This window comes from Cavia porcellus, unplaced genomic scaffold (assembly GCF_034190915.1).
Source record: "Cavia porcellus strain 051 isolate PalLab524CR breed Dunkin Hartley unplaced genomic scaffold, mCavPor4.1 scaffold_32, whole genome shotgun sequence".
Lineage (NCBI taxonomy): Eukaryota > Metazoa > Chordata > Mammalia > Rodentia > Caviidae > Cavia > Cavia porcellus.
Genome location: NW_026947515.1, coordinates 41685201 through 41703373, shown reverse-complemented (window position 1 = coordinate 41703373; position 18173 = coordinate 41685201). Strand labels below are relative to the sequence as shown.

The following is an 18173-nucleotide window of genomic DNA, read 5'->3' as shown; positions in this document are numbered from 1 at the left end:
TGTGGAGGAGGTGAGAATCTGTCACCTTCTCCAAACAGCTCTTGGTATCTTTTGGTTGTCTCCTATCAGTCTAAGCCTTGACGCTTACAGAACCTTTCCCTGGAGTGCTTGTTCTCTTTCATATCCTGAAAACAATTCTCCAGCTTATAATATCCCACCTCTCCTAAGGGCAGAAAATAGCCTTGGGAGACCGGATGAACGAGAAATAATAATGATTAAAGAACCAAGATTCACAACTTTCATGTTATTTGTGCTACTTAAGTGAGCATATAGTTAAGCAAGGCAATCTGCATTCTAGAGAGTGTCGGTGTATACGTGTACAGTTTCCTTAGCAAAACTCTTCTTCTTTCCCTTCATGGTTCAGCCTTCAAATTTCAGCTCATTTCTTTGCTCCTTCCCCGTCAATTCTGATTCAGGTGACTCTATGCACCCATTTCTTTGCGTCCATAATGCTGGATGGTCCCTCTTTTCATGTTGGATTGTGAATACTGATTCCAACACCTGCCTCCTTAACCATCTGAGAAAAACCTTTAAATGTGGGAACCTGCATCTTATTTATCCTCGTACGCAGATCAGTTAGCCTCTAGTTTGACAATACAGTACTTGCTTGATGAATAACTATTCCAAAGCTAGATCATTCAATAGTATGTGGAGACCAATAGTATGTGGAGGTCCCAACCGAGGGAAGGCAGTTCTTCAAGTAGTAGAAGCCTCCTTGCTCTCACCCCGGTGTCTGTGTATGGGGGGCAAATAGATCTTTGTCCTGTTTTCTCCTCGCCAGTGTGGTAGCAGGAATGGGGCCTGTATTAATCAGCACAGATCTTCTGGATTGTTACTCGCAGCAAACCAGAATATAAGGTCATCAGCAAAGCAGAATCAAGCCATTCCTGATGGCTATGGAAGTAAATAGAGGGCCTTGACTGCATCCCAAAATGAATGATGATCTAGGTTAATAATTATCAATGCACACTGAATATTTCTTATACACTCACAAAGGTTATACGACTTGCCCTGTCTTTAGAGTCAGGAAGTGGACAGATGAGATTGGAGTCCAAGATTAAAAGCTTATAATGGCTTCCCAGTTTGATTTTCAACATGGCTTAAAATGACTAAGATGACAGCTTGAAACTACCTCTGTAACGTTCAGAGAGATTTTATTTTTAAGGGTTTTTAACAATTGCACGGAGACAAAGAACGCTGGGAAAATAGTCCACCACTTGATGGAGGTTTACCAGCTTATGATTTAATAAGGACTTACCTTGGAGTATGTGCATATTAACCAAGTCAGCTTGGTCAGACCTGTTCCTGCCCTTTCGCCTAAGGGAATCTTCAGTCTATGGAACAAAAACATGGAGAATCACCTAGTTTAATATTTTAAACATTCAGTTTCTCTTAAAGGGAAAAAACTATTCTTTTCATGACAAATGGAACATAGAAATGTCCCTCATCTTCCAGTTTTGATGAAGAAACACAAAGACCACTCTAGGAGTTTTAGGATGGAAAACTAAGATTAAGAGGCAAAAAGCTTGGATCCAGGTCAGGATTACAGCCTTAAAGGACTTGAGCCAGGCAGCTACGTGTTAATGAAATATTAATACAAGAATTGTGATACCAAATTGCTTGTATTGGAATCAGTCCCATTTGACTCTTTCTTAAACGGTCACAAAATTAATCAAGGCTAGAGATACAACTGCATAGAAACTTGCTATGATAAGACCATTTTCAACCTTCTCCGTGATTCACCTGCCCTCTCTCTTAGGATGTAGGAAAATGCAGCCAGCAGATTTGGACTTTAGAAAGCATTTCGAAGTAGATCATTTACTCTATCTCATAATCTCGCCGGGGAAGCTGCTCAGTGGTGGCAAACATTTTAGGGCTTTCAGTGATAACAAACACCTACTTTGGCACACGTGCCATAGGTTCACCACCACCAGGCTGTCAGAGGGCCAGTTCAAGCTCTTGATTTCTACTAATAGGCTTTTATCTTACTATTTTAGGTCTCTGAAAACGGCCCGGGGTTCTCTCCAATTCTGATTAAAAAAAAAAAAAAGTCAACTGTTGCTCGTCATTTTCCAGGTAGTAGGAATAACAGCCACTTGCCAGCAGCTCTGAAGAGTTGCAGAGTTCCGCTCTTCCTGTGTCCCCACAGATAAGCTAGCACTCTCAGGCAGAGACACAGATGTCCCCTCCTTTCAGCCTCACTCCAAGTGCCAATGTTGCTAAATGGTATTTATACCATTGATAAATTCAGATGGCAGAGGTTTGTTGTGAAGGCACAGAATACGGCAATTTTCCCAAGAATGGAAAATCAACATTATTCCCTTTGCCTTTAAGCAGCTGAAAATAAGCTCTGTACTCACAGACCTGGCCTTCCCATTGAGCTGCATTTAAGAGAATCTGATTGTTACTAAGAAAAGGCTGCAGTAAAAGATAAGGCAGTTGCAAACCAGTCTTACTGCCCTTCTTAAGTGTTTTTGATCCTTAGTGCATCCTTGCTGTGATTTCCTCCCAAACCAAAAAGACCAGCGACATTTTGTTTAAATATTAAAAAAAAAATAAGTTTCAAAGCTCACTTAGAGAATTCCATTTCCACCATCAATAGTTCAGAAGAGTGAGCTTCCAGAAGAGGAGCAGGTGGATTGGAGTTGGTTGAAGAAATTCTATATGCATCAGCCAGAGTTTAGCATTCAGAAATCTACAAACTATAGTCCAAGTCTAGAAAAGGCAGTGTGCAAAAATTACCTTGTTACTATCCAAATTTTTTCTTTGCTCATGGAATGTAGTTGGAGTTTTCAGTGCTGAAACAGAAAGACAAAGACATGAGCAGAGGCTGGGTGAGGGGCTGGTCAGTGCTGCAGGGCTATGCCGGACAGTGTTGGCTGAGCTATGCGCAGTCTGGAAGTGGTTGCCATGACTAGGCCACAAGCAATGAAAAATGAAAGGCCTGGAGGTGGCCAGCTGCCTGGAAGCCACGAGAGACAGAAGGAGGTGGAATTCAGTCCTAGCAGCGGAGGCAGAATGCGTGATAGAAACAGAAGTGGTGGAGGCAAGGGCATTCCAAGGTCCTGAAGAAACAGAGTCAGAAATAACATGGTTTAAGGGAGGAGGTGGACAGCTAACTAAAGTCCTCGGCAACTTAGCTCTGCTCTTGAGTTCAAAAGCTGGGTGGTCTGCATAGGGGTGTATTGCGGGAAGGGACTGTACTTTGGATACGGGATGTGTTTGGTGGTCATGAACATGCAAACAAGGGCATTTAGTGAGCAGCAGGTAATTAGACTTTGAGGGCTGGAAGGAACCTTGGAGATAGGGAAGTTCGGTCCTGAATGAAATGAGGAAGCTGAGGTCCATACAAATGGATGACTTGCCCGGGATCACACAGTTAGGAATTGGAGCCTAGGTCCTCTGATAACTCTGACTTGTTTCTGAGTGCACTACTCAAACTTCTAACACTCAGCTGATGCTGCACTGACTGTCACACGTAACACAGGGTAGCTGTAAATCACCAGCACCAAATACCTCCACTATTTCCTCTATCTCCCACCCATCACTCATCTGCAGCACCTCTTCAGGATGTCTCAGTGAGCTCTTTTTGAGCAAAAGAAATGGAATACCCAGCAAAACTACATTTTGCATTGATTTGCCTTGTTTCCTGGAGAACACTCATTCAGAAGCCATCAACAATCACTTTTCATTACCAGTGATAAGGTTGATTAGAAGTTACAGATTTGCACTGATTTCTTTCAAGTTTTAAGTCCAGAAAAATTGATGAATCACATGATACAGAGTTCTCCAACTACTCTAACACAAGCTCCCTCTTAAATTACAGACAATGAAGTATTCTTCCAAATCTTGGCTGGCATAAAAATTAGATTTTTGGCCAGATCAGCAGGTAAGACCATGTATTGCACATATGCCTCGATCAGGTCTTATGCATGCTAAGCGTGAGCACAGTTTCCAATAAGAATAACTGGCATCAAGCTGTAGTAATGGTGGATACCGTAATGGTGGTTGACCTATTTTCCTCCACGTAGGATGCTGCTTGTCACGTTACTAGACAATTCTCTATCAAGTTCCCTGCCTCACTAGCAATTTTGAACAGAGACATACAAAATAATCCCAGTGACCTGGAGCCCAAAATAGTTGATATTTTTCCTTCTCTTCACTAGAGCTGGAGATTGACAGGTCTGTTTTTATTGCAAAAATATTTTTTTTTGCTTATGTATTATATTTTTCACTGATCTTGAAACTGATTCTTCAACTTCTCGATTGCTGTTTTTACTCTTAACGTGGGCTTCTTTGTTACTAGAGATGGCCCCTATCTTTCCACTTCTTCTTACTCAGTGACTCTTGAATGTGTGACTTCTGTGTTTTCTTTGATTTGGGTCTGGACACCCCGCCTAGAAAGGGCGCTTGGTTTTTTTTCTACATTTGATCACAGCTGGAATTTGTATTGAAGATGTCTAACCATTAGTTTCCTTTCTCCCAGAAACTAGATCACAAAGTGTGCTCAAAGAACAGTGGGTCCCTGGTGAATCTTTGTAATCTGAACTATCAGGCTGTCTCTCTGCACCATCACCTGGGGATCATTTCATTGAGTATTACTTATTAATATGGTTTAATTACTTATATCATGCAGAAAAAGAACTGACTTCAGAAACGGGGTCTCTATTGAGTGGTTAAAAAAATAACACATTCTTTTACTTCACAAGTTACCCAAAGGGAGCAGCGTGAATATATCTTGAAATATCTCACATACTCCAAACATGATTGGTTTTAACTAGGCTTGGAATTTGAGAGGGATTTATCTGATTTTCTCCCCCCTGAAGATCTTCATTTCTTATTGGTGGAGCTTGTTAACTGTCCTGAGAAATACCATGGTTCCTGTAACTTAGTTTCACATAGCTACAACTAATCACTTCTTCATGTTAACAACTACTTTAGGAAATGATCCACATGGTCAAGCTCTGGTTCCAGGGGCACAAAGGTCTTCTACTCAAGGGTGGAAAGCTATGCCCATTTAGTAAGGTCTTGGAAAGAATACCATAGAGGTCCACGCATTGCTTTTGTCACAAGCTTCTCTCCTTGGGGCTTAACGGGGTTATGCGGGACACCGGCTTGAGGTCACACAATGGAAAACTCCCCTGCAATGCTGTCGGGTCAAGGTTCACCTTCCCCTTGACTCCAGAGAACATGGGTTTTAGCTATCTTCCCCGAGGGCCTGTAGCAATTGTAATGGTCCCCATCCCCAGTTGAGTTTTTGGAAAATACACAAAGGACCACTTGTGCTTGCCAGCCTGGGGAGTATCAAATGGCAAAACTTTGTATATAAAGGACATTGACATTTAAGATTGAAAAGGAATTTGGATTTCTAAATTAAAAAAATAAGTCCATGTGATTTCAAATTAAAATACGGTTATAAATCCAGTCAGCCACACATTTGACTTGTTCCCTCTAGAGGAAGATTAATCGCTCCTCACAGGGGAATTCATGTTCTCGCCTCAGAGTTTAGTTGCTGGCTATTCCTATTTCTGTCCCCACAGCTCCAGCTAATTTAGGTCAGCTGTGTGTATAAACATTTGCTTACTTAGAATTCGTAAAATGATCCAGAGATAAGAACAGGGCTCTTGTGGTCTGCCTTGCTCTAGTCAAATCTCAGGACTCTGAGGGGACCCTAAGTAATGGAGAAAATAGGCCACGGGGCCACGAAGTCTCCATTTTGGGGGGACATCTGATCTTAACACACAGAATTGGAATCTGTCATTGGGAGACCCAGACAGCCAAGGCAAGGCTGTTGCTAGGTGTGATTTCTCTCTAGGGACCCCTCACTAGAGCGCTCAGTGAGAACCCAGTTCCCTTGGAGCTGGGAATAAAGACCAGCATATTCAAGGAACCAGAGACCCGCGGAATCAATCAGACCCATGATTCTCAAAACATGGTCCCTGGGCCAGCTTTCTCACTGTCAATTGGGAATGTGCTAGAAATTCCAGTTCGTGACCTCTTTCACTCTGGAACTACAGCATCAAAGCCTTGGGGGACGGGTCACAGAAATGTGTTTGACCAAGCTATCCAGCTGATTTTGATGCCCAACGTTAAGAACTTCTGCTATGAAGTTTATAAGGCTAACGAGTCCCGATCTAGGATCCTTGGGAATCGGCATGTTTTTCTTAAAAAGGGAGAAATGAGTTACTAGGATTGATTTTCAATATTTCAAAAGAATAAAGACAAAGTTATTTCTGTCCAGAGAGAAAATGCTTAGGCTGGTGAAGCTCTCATTTTTCATTAATATCTAGAATCATTGCTACGTAGGTTTCGAAATGGGCTTTTTCATCAGAAAGCAATGGGTGTTAACTTTATATGCCATTGATCAATAGAAGATAGACATATAGATTAATAATTACTGTGGGTAGTGTTCTTTGGGGGAAAAAAAAAACTATTTCAGATGTAACATGTATGGCAGTGATGATGCAAGCAAAGAAGTCCTGGTTAATAAAAATGTAAGAACCATTCATCTGGGCCCTGTTCACATTTTGTCACCTGTGTTAGGTCTAATCTTGAGCTAGGACACTAAGCTTTCTGTCACTTACCAAATGGGTTTTCCACCTAGGTAAACATAGACTGGGTTGTGGGCACGTTTTTTCTGAGATCAGGATATTTGCTATGTGACATTACATTTTCCTTTTATATGGTAATACATAGCTTCTTCTCTACCCAAATGATAATCTTAGGGATCTAAAAACAGACGCTTTTTTCTCCAATGTAGCTGTGTAATATTTAAGACCTGGCCTGCACCCTTGCAGAATTTGATTCAACATTTGTGAATTTCTTTGAATTGGACATTGGAATCTCTCTGAAAAAAAAGGAAATGAAGACAAATTCAGAGTGTATCTACCATTATTGGTTTCCAGTTTCCAAGGGACAGGGAACTGGGAAATTGAACCAGAGATGAAGGAAATAAAAGAAGTTAGGATTGTTGATCCAAATGGACTTAAATAAAAATCCGAGGCATCTTTTCCTATCTCTGAAGTTAAGATGTTAGAAAGAAAGAAAGAGGAAGGTAGATTTAGCCCATCGTGCCGTGTTCTGCTCAGACAGCCAACAGTGTGTGGAAGGGTGCTGTGGGAAGAAGCCAAGTCAGACGAATGCTCTGAGGAAAGGAAGAGAGACTTTGTCCAGTCGACTTCTCAAAACTATGGTGAAGCTGCAGGGGGTGTGGTGCATCAACTACACAGGTCATTCGTTCTTCTTGCTATTCAGGACAATCACAGAATTCAGGGATTTACCAAGGCTTGGCAGTAAGTATATGGCTGCTGTAGCTTGAATTAGTCTGCAAAAAAAATAAAGGCAGCACCATTCACACACAACTCATTGCATCTCCAGGTTCTTTTACACCGATCAGCTCATGGAGCCTTTCTGTCCGAATATTGCATTCTGGCCAGCGGTGGCTATCTCTGAGACTGGGGACAGGTATCAGCCTCTTTGCCCTGAGAGTCTTCTATAATCCATTTTAATTCTCCTGCTCTCATGCTCTGTATTCCAGAATTCCTGTTTGTCTTTCCTGGTTCAACTCCATTAGATTCATTTTAATAGGTGAGAGAGAAAGAAATCATAATTTTTCTCTTTCAGTCCTGCCAATACTCATTCCCTTGTAGGGGCATAAAGCTGTATGAAATTAATATAAATATTGATTGAGTCACTCTATGACCATTTTATTCAGTGTAGTCCACATGGCTTGTTATGCTTCTACACTCAGACTTTGGTAGTAGTTAGAATCAGATGGTGCCATTTGAAAGTACCCAGGAGAATGGTGCACAAAGGAAAGAACTTTAGGGAAGAAATAAGCAGGGTAATAAGCAGGGTCAGGCCCCAGAAATCTATGAGGGGAGGAAGCTGGCTGTGTCCTAAAGCCATGGAAAACGATTGAATGGGTTCAGTCCCTTTGAATCCTGATTTTGGTGCAAAACTGGGCAAATCAAAATCTCCATCCTGAAATCCACAGGTGAGTTTTTGAAGGTAAACCCAAACATTAAATATTAAATCCTTAAAGTAATATTTCTGAGTTCACCACAAGACAATATTTCACCGAGAAATGAGGATTTCATGTTTTAAAACTGTGAGTTTCACAACTGACATGAATGTGAAGGCAGTCTTAGGATGTGGCTTGGGGTCCTACTCAACATTCGAGAATGTTTCATCACTATTTAAAGTTCTTTTAGGGGCTCTTTTGGGTCTTAGATCCTTACTGTTCACTTTTAGTCAAGAGTTGATGCCTTTAAATCGATGGCATGAAATGGAAAGAGACAAAAATATCCTAAACTACTGGCTCACTACTGGTATGAGGTCAATGTGGGAGCCTAAAAGAAGTGACAAGGTTGTGTTGTGGAAATTTTATCACTGGTGGCCGTGGACTCTTTGTTACCAAGCAGCAACCTTACATCTTTTTGGAAGAAGGGAGAGGGTACAATCAACCCCACTGGGTTAATTGCAGGAGTCAACAGACAAGTACACAGGTTTCAGATCGTTAGGATAGGTGGGAAGAATTTAACTTTTTCATCAACTTGGAGTTCAACTCAAGTGAGCTTTGTCATTGAGCTCATTCAGTGGAATTTTTCTTTTGGTGTTGGCCATACTAAAACATTACGATGCAGAACCTGAAGTTCATTTCATTAGAATAATTGCTTTATCCTTGGCATTGGCACACTTTGCTTTTTCTTAACTTTTCAAATTTCAACTGAAGTTTTGGTTACAAAAATGTAGGCGGTTTTAATGGTCCAAGGATTGTTCCCAAACGTTTGATAAGAGGAGCCTGATGATCAGGAGCTCAGATTTGGCCTCAGCTTTGTGGCAACAGGAGAGAGTTCTGGGTTTTTTGTAGTATTTGTCAAGATCCAAAGGCTTAAAGAGTCAAGGCTAATTCTGCCAAGGGATGGCAGGTGTTGCCGTGGACGGTCCTAAAAATAGCACTGCTATAATAACCCAAGAACAGTAAGTTCACAGGGCTGACAGTTTGGAATTTAGGCAAATTACAAAAAGTCTTTAAATTTTGGGAAGGATTGCAAGTTTTTCAAATTTTGTGGGTACAGGAACTTTGTACGAATCATCTCATCCTTAGGCTATCACATAATTATACATTAAAGCTGCAGAAAATGGGACCACATTGCACCTGCCATGGGGACATTAGGCCTCCCCAAGTGTGCAGTTCCATCAACTTCAAAGACATAAGGATTTGATTAGTTCAGGGGTTTTTCTGTTTTATTCTGAGGAGGACCAGCACTCGAATTAGGATTCTTGGGAGATCTTCTGGGAGGCAAAAGGAAAGACCCAGAGAGTGAGGCAGAGGCCCTGACTACTGTGTGTGTGTGTGTGTGTGTGTGGTGGTGGTGATTTTTTTTGTGTGTGTGTGCACAAAGGATATTGTAATATAAGATGAATGCTTAAATAAAAATTATTACAGTAAAAGACACATTGCCATTAACTCCCCTCAAAATATTTCTCCTTGCTTTGAAGTTCTTCCACTTTCTGAAAAAATTAGAGAATTCACAGAATCAAGATGATCTCCGAAATACTAGCTTTTCTCTCTTCCACTCGTCCTCCTTTCCTTTTCTGTTCTGCTTCAAAAATTTCAAGTCATAGAATAAAGAAATAAAAAGTCATTGATAATTAAACTTACCTTTGTTTATCATTTTCCCCCCTATTGTCCTGGGTCTCTCTGAAGGACCACCTTGCTTACTGTTGTCTCCTCAGAGTCTCACATAGTTTATTACAAAATTGGTTCATTTATATTATTTGGAAAAGGTCCTGAGTCTTGACTTCTCTGCTCTTCTCCCTGTTTTATGTATGTGCATGCGTCCCTCAAGACTCTGAGGAATACCTGTTTCTGCACTGCATGTTGACTGCATTTTTAATATGGGATTTGACAGAGTGGGCTGACCAGTCATCAGGACAGGAGACTCTCTGGTTCTAGGTTCTGAGAAGAGTTCAAGCAAGTGGGTCATCCCAGGCAGGAACCACAGTCTGAGCCAGCCTTAGCACACACATGTTCTTATAGCAAAACCTACAACCTTGGAAAGCCTGGTTAAGAAGAGCAGTCTGGGTACCTTTGCTGTTGGGCTGGCTTATAAAAATTATTTCATTATTTGCAGGATGTTTTAATCTCAGAAATTATCTCAGTGATGCAATGGACTACAAACACACATTTTCTGCCAAGCAGTACTTCCTTGTGTCTATGCAATTTGATTTAGGAAATCCCAGAGAATAAAATTTCATATCTCCATTGGATGCAACTATACAAATAGATGCTTGATTTACACAGCTGACATGAGAGGGGTTATTTAAAAATACCTTGTAGAGTTATTCTCTGTCTTCCTTGATTGTTTTTACTGGTTGCCAAATTGAGCCCCAAATTCCTAAAAAATGTTTATTCTTACCCAACACCAGCTGCAAGTACCAGCCCCAGAGTATTCAAGCACATGAAGTGAGCATTAAGCCACTGGAACTACTTGGTCCTGGGTCTATGCACCCTCCTTTTCCAGAATTAAGGCTAAAGAGAAACTGGGGTAAGGGTGTAGATGATCAGATTTGAGTGGAAGTGGCTTGGCCTGACCTGCTGTCTGCAGATCTTGATTTCCCTCTTCCTATAGCACCTCTCCTGGATAGGTTACATGAAACAGACCTCGCATAGATTGGCTTGTTTCGTTTTTTATATACTTGTAAATGTTGCTGGAAAAGCCTTGAAATGGCAAGGGAATTGTTTCTTTTGTGCTTAGAAAACCTCCATAAAATTATTGTGCTCTCAAGTTATCTACTGTTTGCTGTTTGTAGAGGCCAACTATTAACAAAATGTCACTTTTGACTTAGAAAAGGCTTTAAAAGTTCTTAGTTCTGTTCTGGAGCTGAAGCACAGAATAAATTTATCATTTGTAAATCGTGAGTCATAGGGCTTGAATACGACTGACCACAGGACAATCTGTCGAGGGCAAACTTCTGCTGGTTGTGTACTAAACGTTGAAGTAACAATCGTGATAGTATTGTACGGGAACCCAAATTTCTACAAGGGTCATTATGAATCTTGATTTAAAAAATTTTATTGGGGAGAAAGTTTGATGCACAGCAGCTTAATCTATGGTTTCATTCATTGATGGACTCTTTCCCGTCTTGCTATGGATAGCCACGAATTAGCTTTAATTGCTAAATTGTAGAAAATTTCAAATATGTGTTCCAAAAGATAGGATCAATACTGCTTCTTTGATACAGATTATGACCAGTAATTCAATATTATATAATTTGGGCCAGAATGGTATTACTACTTAACATTCTAGAAGATAAACACACGACTTATTCGTTGTAGAATCAATCTCCCCAAACAGAACTGAAATCAGGCAGGTCAGAAAAAAGATAACATGATTGATGTTTCTGGAAAGAATCCGCCCAATTTTAAAAGTGACCAAAGGGTAACGGATGTGCACAGTGAGGTGGGTTTACCCTAAGAACAGACTGGTCATATTAGAATTTTAGACACTGACTCACAAGGAAGCATCTGAGCAATGGGTTCTGCTGACACAGATGCTGTAAGTCTCTTGCAGGAACGATGCATTGACTTAGACTAAATGACCTCTGTGGCACTTTCCAGCTCCCAAATGGCATGTCTTGGCAATCTCTTAGTAAGAAAGAGCCGTAGGTACTTACGTGGTATTAAGCCTTGGTTAGCCAACTGCTCCTGGGTCCTTCTCTGTTGAAGTCGTAACTGTAAAACTTAGAAAAGGAGGTGTTAGTTTGTGAGTTGGGCTAGCAATGCTTATAATCACTTATATTTGCATACTACTTTTCCATAGGCCTTCTCATTTTAATTCTAGAACAGTTCTGAAGTTTATTCTCAAGAGTTATAGATGCAGAGAGAGAAGAATAAGAGAAACAGAGGGCCTGAAAGGTTTGCAGGAAGACCTTAGAAACCTGGATTAGAATACCAAACTCCTCCATGAAGTGCATACTATGTTATAGGACCCCCCATATGTGTTGTTTGAATGATAAATATTAAATTCTGCTTGGGTGGTAACCTGTGATTTGAAAGGGGGGACAGCGAGGAGAGGACTGGCTTGGGATTATTATAGGTTCAAATTCTATCTTTCACCTCTTAATAGAGATGAACCCCTGGGTATGTTACTTAGCCTTCCTGACCCTCAGCTTTCCCTATATGTAAACAGGAATGATGCCTGCTTTCCAGTGCTGCCATAATCTAATAAAACAAGTATATATAGTATATGCAAAGCAAGTATCCTTAGCAGAATGTCTGTCACACAAAGTGTCGTCAATAAATGACAGCATAATGAGAATCTGAATTCTTTTGGGAATTCAAAGAAGGACACTGGAGTGATATCTTAGAATAACAAGACATTATAAAATTATCAAAAACTTGATGTCATATATTACATATATATCTGTAGCACAAGTAGATTATATCATATACATTTAAATAATAAACATTTAATCATTGGAATGATTACATTATGAGTATAGTTCTTATAATTTTCTCTTCTCTTGTACCAGGGATCGAACTCATGACCTAACGCTTGCTAGGCAGGTGCTTATGCTACTGTGCTAAACCTCCAGCCCTATTTTCTCTTTTCTCACATACATTCTCTCTCTCCCAGACAAGTTTTTCTCTTTGAACAGTTAGCCTCCCACTTTGCAGAGCTATCCTATTCTCGGGAAGATTCTGAGATTGCCCTCTTGGTTTCTGGGTTCAAGTTGCTCACAAGAAGAATGGTAGGAGCAAAAGTTTGCAAAGAAAAGGATCAGTTCAATTGTTGCACAGTGAAAAGGAAGACCGTGAACTGCTCCTATAAAAGAGAAATTGGACTAAGAAGAGGACAAAATGAAAAGGCAAAGTGGGCCGAGTTTCAATTTTACTTAGTACTTTAGAGTGAGGCTTCAAAGCAAATGCAGTCACAAGATAAAAATCAAAGCTAAGGTACTAGGGAAAGATAATTTTAAAAGTGTTGGTGTGTATTTTGAATTGGATTCTTGTCAACATTGTGAGAGAGACCAATATTGTTTGAATTGCTTTTAACTAATCTTGGCTGCTAGATTGTGCTTCATCTAATAAGCTCCATAAGACTCCAAGTAAGGATAGCACAACAAAGATGAACTGAATTATTCTGCATTGTAGGAAAGTAAGACTTTAAGTTTACTTTTAGACCAACCTTCCTGGTTAAAACTGTAAACTCTGAGCAAACCATAAAGAAAATACTACCAGAGGATTCTAAATAGTGAACGGACTCAGCCAGATTGCAGAGAGGTTGCATTGGGACTAAGCTCCCTACTGGGGGAGGTTTACGCTCGAGGAGGCCTGTAGACACAGAGTGGCCTGTCATAGGCAACTAGAACTCCCAAACCAAAACAAAACAGCCAGAAGAATCAAGGGAAAGTGGCCAGATAACCATGGCTGACTGCCAGCCAGTGACAGAGAAATCAAGCGAAAGAGAACACTGGGGAGAGTCCAAGAGTCTAATTCTGTGCCTGAAGCCTGCAAGGTTCCTGTTGATTCCTTATGAATGTTTTTGGGGAACAGCCCCAAAACAGCACAGCACACTGGAAACTCAACTGAGATTTGAACCTGTGTGCATGTAAACAAAAGACCATTTAAAATTTGGATGTGCTTGAATGAATGAACTATCTGTTAAAATGAAAAAGTCAGCGTTTCTCAGAGGATTATTACAGAATCCAGTACTAAGTAACAAGACTTACTACAACGTCTAGGGTACAATTCAAAAGTAGTCTCTATTCAAAGTTCAAAGACCCATTTGAATTAGAGAAGGCAAAAAATAAAGAAAAGAAAAGAAAACAAACAAACAAACAAACAAACAATAACAACACTGACCAGACCTCAGAAGAACTGAAAGCATAGATTTAAGAATATCCATTTATGTGCATGTCATAACAGCATTTTTCACAATAGCCAAAAGGTGGGGTAAGTGACAAATGTCTATCCAGAGCTGAATGACCAATCTGTGGAATGAATCTGTGGTGTGTAATATGTCAATACAATGGAACAATATTCAACCTTAAAAGGAAGCATATTCTGACATATAATATGACAGATAAACCTTATAAGCATTACGCTAAATAAAATGAATCACACTCAAAAGATCAAATACTGTATGATTCCATTTATACCAGGTAGCTAGAGTGTTAAGTTCGTAAAGACAAAAACTAGAATGTTAGTTGCCAGGGGCTGGGAAGTGGGGGCTATGTGGAGTTATTATTTAATGGATATAGAGTTTCAGTTTTGCGAGTTTAAAAAAATTTTGGAGATGGAAGGTGGTGATGTTTGAGCAACAATCTGAACACACTTAATGTCACTGAACTGTACACTTAAAATGGTTCAGATGGTAAATTTAGCATTTTGCATACTTTTTAATGCATTACACATACCGGTAAACTACAATGTTTAAAAATAGAATACTAAAAATAAACCCTGAAGCTCAAGGTAAAATTTAGTTCTTTAAAATAAACTCAAATCAAGTGAATATTACTAACCATGAATCAGTAAGCTAGACATTCGAGGTGAAATAGTCTCTTAGAATGAAGCATGAAAGGATATAGGAAAGCAGACACACTGTAAAACACAGAAAAGGTTCTAGGACCGAAAGCATTTATTTGCTATGGCTTGGATTTTTGTGCCTTTCTCCCTTTCCATATTCCTATGTTGAAATCCTAACCTGCAAGGATATGGAATCAAGAGATGAGGCCTTTGGGGAGGTGTTTATGTCACAGGGCTGGGGCTTTCATGAGTGGGATTGGTGTCCTTATAGAAGAAGCCTAAGAGATCTGTCCTGTCCTCTTTTACCTTGTGAAACATTAAGAAACCATTTTCTACAAACTAAGAAAGGGGCCCTCATTAGATACAGAGTTCTTCCGCACTTTGATCTTGGATTCTTCAGTCTCCCAAACTGTGAAAAAAACAAGTATTTTTGGTGGTTTATAAGTTACCCAGTTTATAGGGTCTTAGTATATCAGTGCAAACAAATTAAGACATTATTTCTGAACTAGAGATTTGTTAATATTTGCATTCTGTTTTTTTCTAGAAGTTTCCATGGGATCAACATCATAAGCTTTGTAAGTTTTCCTTCAGCACCTGCCTTTTATTAGTGACACATCACAGATGTGTCCCCACGCCACTTAATGCTCTTCATAACATATTACTGTAGGAGTCGGATAGTGTTTCTTTTTCTTCTTGTTTATTCTCTGGTAATTCCCTAAGTCACTGGACCGAGTGATCATCTTTGCACATTTAGTTGGTTTCTCAGTTTTTAAGATTAAAATAGCAGCAGATACTTTTGTATTCATTTTTTTACACATCTTTGATATTTAAGATACTTTTGGGTGTGGACCCAGAAGTGAGATGCCAAATTAGAAAGGATTAGGCACGCATGACAAACAGCTCTCCTGAAAGAATGTCTCATTTCCTTTCACTATGAAGTGTGGCTGAATTGTCCATTTCCTTTGGCCTGGTTGCTCTCCTCACATGGAAGCTGCTGTCAATCTGCTGTCCTGGTTGCTGGCTCAGAATTTCATAGAAAGGGCGTGGCCAGAGATTCAGGGCCAGGATGAGTTTAGCGGTGGCATTTGTCCCTGGGTGGCTTCTGCTCCGGGTCTGGCACAGCTCTGCACTGGAGGTCAAGCCCCAAGGATGGCATCCCTACCCGTGGCCACTTTCCACTGTATTTGGAAGCTCTGACAATTCAGGCAGACGAGCTCTGCTCCCACCAACCTGACATCTGGTGAGCCTGCCTTTCCCTCTGGGCATGGCTATTGCTCAGCCCCCTTCCTGGAGAGCTTTTTGTGTTCCCTTCCTAGTTTAAGCTTGCTGTAGCATTTGTGTCCACAGAGGTCCTGGCAAACCTCCACGGACCCATTGTAGCTAAAAATACTCAAAGCAGTGGGTTACTTGCTGGCCCGTGCCTGCACCCTACTCCTAGTTCTGACCACCTACAGGTGACAAGTATTCATGGAGCTCCCTCTCTCCACTTTCTTAGAGACCTTATTATCTTTGAGAAATAAATGCAGTCAAGTTCTTAATCACTACCCATGTGATCCTGATGTTTTATTAATGACATATATCTCTATCATGGTTCTGGCTTTGGGTGTCAGTCTTTCTTAGTTCCTAGAACCAAGGCAAATTGTCATCAATTTTGACCACTGTCAGCAATGGAAGTCATTTGGGTGTTTCAAATAGCTTCTTTTCTTCAGGAGTCTGGGCCTCTCCTTTCTGATTTCTGCATCAATCTGGCTATTCTTGTCTTGGTGCTAAACTATTCAGACTATCACAGAGCAATGACACATAGTTTTATGTCTAGTAGGGAAAATCTTCTGTGACCCTTTAAAAAAATCATTGCCAAATTAATCCTGTATTTTTGTCTCCTGGGTAAACTTTGGAAGTATAGTAGCAGGTTCTACCATCACCCCAAATATCTACCTTCTCCCAAAGGGAGGACCATGCTCTTTTAATATTCTGCAACCAATGAATTAAAGTGAACTCTATTCATTTAGAGAAAAAAACCTCCTTTTGAATGCTGTCTTTAAATGTTTAGAAACATGTAGGTCATCAAATGAAGTAGAGGACCAAGACTAGGTTCCTTGCATCCAGTTGACTGGGACTGGGAACTCAATAATGAAAAATAAGATATTTCTGTGTAATGCTAGGATTGTAATCAGATGTCACTTGCCCATGCCCGGGAAAAGAAGCAGAGACCCTGAGAACAAAGACAAGGGACAGCTCTGCAGATCTTGTGAGGGTTTCAGGTGGAAGAGGAAAGCATGTCAGAATTGATGGACATGGTGACATCTCTTTTATCACATAGGTGGTCACTTCTGCCGGCACCCAGTGCTACTGGTCAGGTCTTTCTTGTTGCCAGAGGGAAGTTGCACAAAGGAGAGAGGTAGTAGGAACAGAAAAATGGGATTCAGTGCTGACTGTGTCACTGTGTAACTTCAGGCACATTGCTATGTCTGTGAGCTGTAGCCTTCCATCTGCATATGGCAATGATATTAATATTTACAATAGATACTGATTGTCGGTGTCGTAGGATTATTGGGAGGGAGTGAATGAACTAACCTCTCTGTAAACTCTACAAAGTTATCAAGTATCTGCTTGTTTTTGGCTATAGAATCTGAAGAAGAAAAGGGAGCTTTAGGTTGTACTGGGAACGCCAACACGTGCCATTTGGACGAGGCTGCCTTAAACACCAGCCTGCTCAGAGCCCTCACTTTTTTTTTGTTTGTTTGTTTTGTCTTTTTCCTTTTTATAGGTACCAGGGATCGAACTCACGACTGCCTGCATGCAAGGCAGGCGCTTATGCCACTGAGCTAAATCCCCAGCCCCTAGCGCTCTCACTTTCTAAGATGAGGTTCTATGACTTGTAGGAAACAGACAGAAGGCCCTGAGGTAACCTGGCGTGCAGAGTGAGGTGGGGAAAGCAGACAGTGGGCCAGAGGGAAGCTGACTCATTGACTGTTACTACTGAGAACTTAGATGTGTCTGTCCTGCCTTGGGGACAGAGGCTTTTATATGGATTATCTCATTGTAATCTCCCTGTAGTCATGAAGAAGTATATGTTATTCTTCTGTACAGCTCCTTCCAGTGAAAGGAGGTGAGGAGGTTGATAGGATTATCTTCAGAGGATAAAAGATGCTTCCAAAAGTTGAGGAGTATAAGACAAAAGAGGCCTTTATTCCGGGAACATGGGGAGAGAGGACTGGCGCGCTGGCCGCTGGAATCTGGCGATCTCTCTCACGTGGACACGTGGCGTGGGGGAATATAAATAGCCTAAGCTTAGGGCAGTGCCCTAAGGCCATTAGAGATGTACAGGTATTTCAATGGCACACGTTTGGTGCCAGGGACAGGTTCTTAGGGATGGGAGTATAGGGTTACAGGTAAATCTATAGGGGCGGGGGAGGCAGGAGCCCCTTAATTTGGCTGAGGCTTCTCCTAGTTAAAGTGTCCGGTCTGGGCCAGCAACTCTTTCAGAGGTGACCATTTTCTAGGACATGCCTTCAGATTCTAAAATTCTAACACATAAGCCTAAGTCCCAAATGGAACTATCTGGATGAGGATGCATCTTACTGTTACTCCGTGTGTGTGTGTGTGTGTGTGTGTGTGTGTGTGTGTGTGTTGTATC

The 18173-nt window shown here is 40.8% G+C and overlaps 1 protein-coding gene across 3 annotated transcripts in view; it reads right to left on the bottom strand.

Annotated features, from left to right (window-relative positions):
* Myocd (myocardin) overlaps positions 1–18173 on the bottom strand; it is an 87913-nt gene that overhangs the window by 45260 nt on the left and 24480 nt on the right. For 2 of the 3 annotated variants that reach the window (XM_013148678.3, XM_013148679.3), the window contains exons 2-4: positions 11683–11748; positions 2743–2798; positions 1259–1334 (exon numbers count right to left, since the gene is read on the bottom strand). In XM_013148678.3, the coding sequence (XP_013004132.2) occupies positions 1259–1334; positions 2743–2798; positions 11683–11748 (198 nt within the window). Of the gene's footprint in view, positions 1–1258; positions 1335–2742; positions 2799–7280; positions 7325–11682; positions 11749–18173 lie in introns of all 3 variants that reach the window. The other variant, XM_023563530.2, reaches the window with a different exon arrangement.